The 7,174-nt window shown below is 45.7% G+C and overlaps 2 protein-coding genes across 2 annotated transcripts; both read left to right on the top strand.

Moving 5' to 3' along the window:
• Nucleotides 1–200: 200 nt before the first annotated feature.
• LOC123037274 lies at nt 201–1,011 on the top strand. Its single transcript, XM_044457318.1, has 3 exons — nt 201–281; nt 439–753; nt 823–1,011. The coding sequence occupies exons 1-3, from the start codon at nt 204–206 to the stop codon at nt 1,009–1,011; spliced, it is 582 nt and encodes a 193-aa protein (XP_044313253.1). The 5' UTR covers nt 201–203.
• A 706-nt stretch (nt 1,012–1,717) lies between these two features.
• Nucleotides 1,718–5,296, top strand: LOC108047067 (extracellular serine/threonine protein kinase four-jointed). Its single transcript, XM_017127124.2, has one exon. It carries the CDS (start codon nt 3,021–3,023, stop codon nt 4,803–4,805), a length of 1,785 nt encoding a protein of 594 aa, XP_016982613.1. The 5' UTR covers nt 1,718–3,020; the 3' UTR covers nt 4,806–5,296.
• Nucleotides 5,297–7,174: the final 1,878 nt, after the last annotated feature.

Here is a 7,174-nt window from a genome sequence, read left to right as displayed (position 1 = left end):
TCAGAGTAAATATACATGATTATCTACATGAGAATGTCAAAATACGAGCACATGTACTTCAATTGGCAATTGATATCGATTCAGCCGAATAGGTTTGATAATTTTGCTTATTATCTGATCTATCATTGAAATGACCCATTTAAGTGTTTCATTGCAAATACTTCATGAAATGATACAGCCAGTCTAGACTTCAGTATTGTAAAATGTATCGAAGCAAACATATCTTTTCGGCCATGGCCCTTTTGGTGTGGATATTAGTCACCGTCGGGGAAACTAAAAAGGTTTGTACATTCAAATTATAATTTGTTGTTAAAGTTTTTTTACAACATTTTATAATTCAATTATTGTATTTTCGGATAGGATTTTAAGTTCTTACATATCTAGTTTTATATATTTTAATTTTACATTGTTTTCCTTATGCATGCTTATACTTTTCAGGAAATAATATTCAACAGCATTAATTGCTCGATGAGGAACAAAGTCTTTTCAAAGGTTGAATGTCAGCTACATTCGCGGCTGGCATTGAACATTTTGGCGATTGTTAGTGATCAGAAAGCAGTTGACAAACTTACGGCAGTTTGCGATGCGAAGATCTTTCCCGAAAACCAGCAAAAGATGATACGTGTAAGGAATCTAAAATTGGACTTTTGTAGCCTAAAAAAGAACACGGAAAAAGTTTCTTTAATAGGGATTTACTACAATGTTATTCGGAAGTCAATAGTTAGTTTTCCAGACAAATGTCCCTTCAAGAAAGTAAGTGTTAAATATTTAATACTAATATTTATAACTACGGTAACTTAAAGTGTTTTCTTTTTTGTCTAGAACTCCATATTGGCCGTAAGGCAATTGAAAATCGGTTCGGAAGATGTTCCACAATACTTGCCCCTGTCAAACTATAGTTTTATTGGAAAAATTTATGCAGGCAATGAACTAGCATTTGTAGTCAAGCTTACTGGTGGCTTATATGAAATTAAAAATAATTCCATCTACGCGAAGCCGATACAATATTAATTTCTTCTTAATCTATCAGCACAATGAAATCTTTTTTAACGCAGTCCCCAAATAAAATAAAATCTCTGTGTTACATTCTCTTTTGTTAGAAGATATAATCATGTCTATATATAGATTTAATATATAGATCGCAGAGGACTTCAGATAAAAACGTATTTATTATTTCTTTCTGAAATCTTTAAACAAAAAGGTTTGAATATTATCCTATTGTTTTATTTATTAAAAAATATTATATTAAAACTTAAGGAATTAAGCATAATCGAATTTATTAAAATTGGTTTTTGCCGAATATTTTTTTTTCATAAGTATAAGTCTCCCATTGTTATTTATCTAACATTGGTTTGCTTCTCAGTTAGTGTTTATAAACAATACAGTCTTCTTAAAGCAATCTTCACATATTCGTTTAATCAACATTATAATGGTCTTAACACTTTTTCTAGACACACCCAAAGGCGGGCTCAATAATTAAAAGTCTTATTAAAAATAATTCCTTTTGTTTTGGGTCTATTCAATTTATTTTGTTATTTTCAGCTTGAGAGAGCTGATGTAGAGAGGTGTAAAATGAGAATGGAGCGTACCAGTTTCACTCCACTCAAAACCGGCAAGAAGCCAAGGATCCGGGAGAGGGAGAGAGAGCCAGATCGGCTCAGCCGCGTGTCTTTAACTAAGCCCGGCGAGAGCCGCTCGTCCGCCAGTCTGTCAGCGAATCTCGAAGCGAGCGGTACGCAGGCGCGCAGTCGCACATCCGTCAGAAACAAGATACAACAAACAATATACAAGATAAAAGACACAATATACAAGATACAAGAACCTGGGTTCCGATTCAGATACAGTGCGACAATCTAAACACGCGTTCGAACTGAAGATCGCGCAGAACGAGACGACGGGTCGCAAGGAGTGAAACACATAGACAGCGAAATAAATAAAGCGGAGGCATAAAAATTCCTCACATCGTTCGGTGCGCAGCGACCACGATCGAATGCGGACAAAAAGCCTAAAATAAAGCGAGGCGAAATAAAAGCAAGTCGAGGTGCGAGACAAGAAATTAAATTGATAAAGCCTAAAAAGCGGAGCCTAGGACTTTGTCTTTTTCCTGGGCCCAAACATCGTTCGTCGAGCAAAAGCAAAACTTGTCGCGTTGTTTGCTCTTCGCGGGCAATTATCGGGGCGAATCGGGAATCTGGGAATTCGAGTGCGAACCCACCAGAGTGCCAAAGTGTGTGTGTGTGCCAGTGTGTGCCAGTCTGTATATATATATATATACATATATATATAGCTGGTGTGGCAAATAGCTCAAAGCCACGAAATTGCTTTTATCGGCGCACCGAAATCGCCAAACTGCACAAATCCAGAAATTAAAAACAAAAAGAGAAACAGTTTAGCTGAAGGGCAGGCCGGCCAGCACAGCGATCCCACAAAATATTAACCCGCCGGGCTTACAACGCCAGCAAACAAACAAACAAACGGCCAGAAAAATGTATAATAAAAAATTACAGCAAGTGATCGTGCAGAAAATAGATCGATAAACCCAAACCCCAAACCCCAAACCGAACTCAAACCCGAAAAAAAAGGAGGAAAAAAAAAAAGCGAAAAAAGCGTCGCGATCCAGCGGAGAGTATAAAAATAAATAAACGAGCGACGATCAGCGAGCGATCAAGGAGCTGCAGCAGGAGGAGCACGTTTCTGGGTTTTTGTTTCAATTTCAATTGTGGAAATCGTAGAGGAAAAATTCGAACCGGTCTCCGAGTCGCCAACGCCAGCGGAGGACGAAGCAAACAGCAACTGGCAACCAGCAACAACCGAGAACCATCGATATTTATTAAACAAAGACAGAAATTAATTTCACGATTTTGTGAGGCTGCACTACCACTGCAACGCTGCAACACTGCACCACCCCCTGAATCCCCGACTACCCCCATCCCCGGCCCCCATGCGCGGCTTGAACTTTGAGCCTGAGGTCTGGGCTTCAACAGGGAACTAGGGATCGGGATCTTCGGCTCGCCGGCAAAATGTACGACATCAAGCGCCTGGAAGCGGGACAACAGCAGAAACTACAGCAAGCACAGCAACAACTGGGCCTTGACCTGAGCGGCCAGCAGCAGAATCATCAGCAGCAACAGCACCAACAGCACCAGCAACTCACCTGCAGCGTGATAGCAGCGCCCGAGAACCGGGCTAATCCCAATCCCAATCCCAGCGAGGCCACCCACATGACTCTGCTGACGCTGCGACGGCGCCGATCGCTGCAGCGGCGCGCCTGCCTGCTCAGCATCCTGGCCGCCTTCGTCTTTGGCATGGCACTGGGCGTGGTCGTGCCCATGTTCGGCCTGCCCCGCCATCCGGACACCCCGCCAGATCTGCCGGAGGAGATCATTGCCGTGGAGCCCGTACTGAGCTCGTACCGCGTGGAGTTCATCAAGGAGGCGGACGCCGAGCTGAGTGCCGAGCAGGTCTTTCGCAATGCCTTTCATCTGGAGCAGGACAAGGATGCCCCGGACTCGATGGTGGTGAAGAAACTGGACACCAACGACGACAGCATCAAGGAGTTCCATGTGCAGCGCACGGCCAGTGGACGATATCGCAAGGGACCGGAGAGGAGGCTATCTAAGGAGGTGCCCGAGAGGGTTCAGCCCGAGGAGAAACCTCGTTCCCCCTCGACCCCATCCTCAAGTCCCTCCACCGAACCGCAGGCAGGCCTCATCGAGGAGGACGTCTTCTGGGGACCCACTGTGGAGCAGGCTCTGCCCAAGGGATTCGCCTCGAAGGACCAACTCACCTGGGAGCGCTTTGTGGGCGAGCAGGGACGAGTGGTCCGCTTGGAGCAGGGCTGCGGACGGATGCAGAACCGCCTGGTGGTCTTTGCGGATGGAACTCGGGCCTGTGCCCGCTACCGCCAGAACACGGATCAGATCCAGGGCGAGATCTTCAGCTACTATCTGGGTCAACTCTTGAACATCACCAATTTGGCCCCGAGTGCCGCCACAGTGGTGGACACCAGTACGCCCAATTGGTCCGCTGCCCTGGGCGACATCACGCAGGCGCAGTGGAAGGAGCGACGTCCGGTGGTGCTGACCCGCTGGCTCTCCGATCTGGAGCCGGCCGGGATACCGCAGCCCTTCCAGCCGCTGGAGCGGCACCTCAACAAGCACGACGTCTGGAACCTGACGCGGCACATGCAGCCCGAAAGGCCGGCGCAGACACAGGGATTACTCAAGCGGTTGGGGGCTGCCACTTCGCCGGGCTCCGCTCATCAATCAAGTGCGATTGAGGAGACAGAGACTGGAACAGGAACAGGAACGGCAACGGCAACGGCCACTGCCAGCGGAGCGCTGGTGCAGCGACTAATTGAATTGGCACAATGGTCCGATTTAATCGTCTTCGATTACCTGATCGCGAACCTCGATCGGGTGGTTAATAACCTGTACAACTTCCAATGGAACGCCGACATCATGGCCGCGCCGGCTCACAATCTGGCCCGCCAGTCCGCCTCGCAGCTGCTCGTCTTCCTGGACAACGAGAGTGGCCTGCTCCATGGCTACCGGCTGCTGAAGAAGTACGAGGCATACCACAGCCTCCTGCTGGACAACCTGTGCGTCTTCCGGCGGCCCACTATCGAGGCACTGCGTCGATTGCGGGCAGCGGGAGCAGGACGACGACTGCGTGACCTCTTCGAGCGGACCACCAGTGCCGGAGTGCGGGATGTGCTGCCTTCACTGCCGGACAAGTCCGTGAAGATCCTGGTGGAGCGCATCGATCGGGTGCTGGGACAGGTGCAGAAGTGCCAGGGCAGCTAATGAATCTGGAGCAGTAGCCAGTAGTTCCCAACACGACTGATAAGCTGTAAATACCGGAGCAGCAGTGGATGCATCTTCATCTGGATCGGGATAGTGGTAGTCAAGGGGTCAGTGGCTTGGTCAGTGGCAAATCTCAAAAGGGGGGTCTTAGAAAAATGTTAATATCCTTTAATTTTGAACCATCAAATTGTAATCTAACCTAATTAGAGTCTTTGCAAAATATATTCTTAAGGAGATCTAACTGACCACGCCACTGCCCCCAAAGGAGATCCGAGTATTAAGGGGTGATCCACTGGAGTTGAACTAAAATACCTAACTTGTAAATGCCAGACTCTATGCATGAGTATTAAGATTACCTATCCGTAAATGTATCTGTATAAACTAAGCCTAGCTAGCGTTAACAATGTGTGTGATATTTGTCTAAGGAACCAGCCTAAGTAGATTTCATTTTACCTTTTACAACCAATAAACCACAAATATACCGAACGAAATGCGCCAGTCGAATGTCACTTTGAAATATGGAAAAGCATCCAACAGATGCAGATGCAGATGCAGATGCAGATACACGAGTATCTGGCTATCTGAGCACGCCTGCGCCTGTGAGAACTTACATAGTCATGACAATAAATTGTCATTGATCTTTTTTTGCAGGTGAGATGGAGTTGGAGATGGAGATGGAACTTGCCACATAATGCAGGCTCCACTTCCAGATACACACACACACATACAGAGGGGTCTGAATCTTGTGCTGCTTTTCATAATATCTTCATAAGCATTTGAGAGCTGCCTCTCTCCTGGTTCTCCAGTTCCCCGAGTTCCCCAGCTCTCCAGACCTCCAGTTCTTCTTCAGATCTCCAGAGCTCGAGTGCAGAAAGATGAAGCCCCGCCAGAGCCAGTTCCAGATACTTTCCACACAGACACACACATACATGGGCTCGAGATACACGCTCTTGTGGATACAACGTCTCCATCGAAGAACCCCCCCTTTGGCCCGCCGCCCCTGTCTGACTTTAAGATTTAAGATCGCTGCTCATTAAGTGCGTCCGCGTGTCTCAGCGACAAGATGCTGAGAATCTCTTGCCTCCCTGTCGCACGTTTTGCATCTGATTTCGCTGCGTATATTTTATTGGACACCAGAGTAGTTCACGTAAATAAAAATGAAATGAACCAAGTGGTGCAAGCGGCATGGAGCTGGCTGGGACTAGTCATGGCCATGGCCATGGCCACTCGGCGGATAGTTATCCCCGTGTGCTAACTACCAAAAAATGTGGCTCAGCCGAGAGTTAATCAACTCACGCCTCAGCTGAGCACAGATATTTTGATAACCCGTTTCGGACGCGCCAGATAAAGTATATCCAGCAGAGTGAAAGAGCTCGGCGTTCGGCTAGTTTAATAAATATATCAAATAACCTAAAGACGTGTTAGGGAACTTGTGACTTTAACACGTTCTCCACTTCGCGTCCCGGCCACAGAACTCATTTTCGAATATCGTCTTACCATTTCGGTTCGCTCCGGGCCGTACAATGTAGTGACTTGGTGGCTTGGAGGGGCCTGGCCATCTCTACCCAGAATGAAACCATAATAAAACAATATAATTGAGATGAACGGAATAACGTAGGAGCCGAGATAGAGCAACCTGAGATGGGACAACGCGCAGTCTCACAGTCTCGCAGATCCAATGCGCCCACCAACCGCGTCTTTGTTTACACTTTACAGTTTACACGGTTTATGGGCCAAAAACTGCAAACACCATACAAATATGAAAACATCCACGGACCGGCTTTATGAACTTATTAATACTGGCGAATGAAAGGAAAACGCTTTACGACTGGATCGTATAGAGCCCGAGGGCCCCGTAAAACGTAATGCCACTAATGCTAATCCCCCACTTCTAATTGCCTCTCGTTGACTCGCAATTCTGTAAATAATACATACATCTGATCAAAGTATAACTTATATGAGCACATAAATAAGCTCTTGAAAAGGTGCCACATTGAAAACAATTAACTTCTTTGATCTAGATTCGAGGCTAACAGATCCTAAAAGTTAATGGCGTTCATAACCATCTTCCCAGAATAAAGTTTTAGTTGTGTGAACCGGATTATCAATGAATATTCTGAGGCAAAGAATGTAATTTAACTTAATATAAGAAATTAAAATGCTTTTGAAACATTGTGGCACAAGAAAAACACAACTATATTTTACTGACCAATAACTGTGGCTCATAATAACTTGAACACTTTATTATTACTTTGTATTAATAATTTAATAGATATATTTTGATTTTCGTTTAAAAAGTATTCGTGAGGCTATTATAGCGATCTCTTTATTAAACTTTGCCCAAAAATAACACAGTCCTTTCATTCCAA

The sequence above is a fragment of the Drosophila rhopaloa genome, unplaced genomic scaffold (assembly GCF_018152115.1).
Source record: "Drosophila rhopaloa isolate 14029-0021.01 unplaced genomic scaffold, ASM1815211v1 contig_115, whole genome shotgun sequence".
Classification (NCBI taxonomy): domain Eukaryota; kingdom Metazoa; phylum Arthropoda; class Insecta; order Diptera; family Drosophilidae; genus Drosophila; species Drosophila rhopaloa.
Note: the sequence above shows the minus strand (reverse complement) of the source record. Positions and strands in the feature narration are given on the sequence as shown.

Coding starts and splice junctions, on each gene's coding strand:
- LOC123037274 (XM_044457318.1), top strand. CDS start 204: ATGTATCGAAGCAAACATATCTTTTCGGCCATGGCCCTTTTGGTGTGG. Junction 282..438: donor CCGTCGGGGAAACTAAAAAG/GTTTGTACATTC, acceptor TATACTTTTCAG/GAAATAATATTCAACAGCAT. Junction 754..822: donor ACAAATGTCCCTTCAAGAAA/GTAAGTGTTAAA, acceptor TTTTTTGTCTAG/AACTCCATATTGGCCGTAAG.
- LOC108047067 (XM_017127124.2), top strand. CDS start 3,021: ATGTACGACATCAAGCGCCTGGAAGCGGGACAACAGCAGAAACTACAG.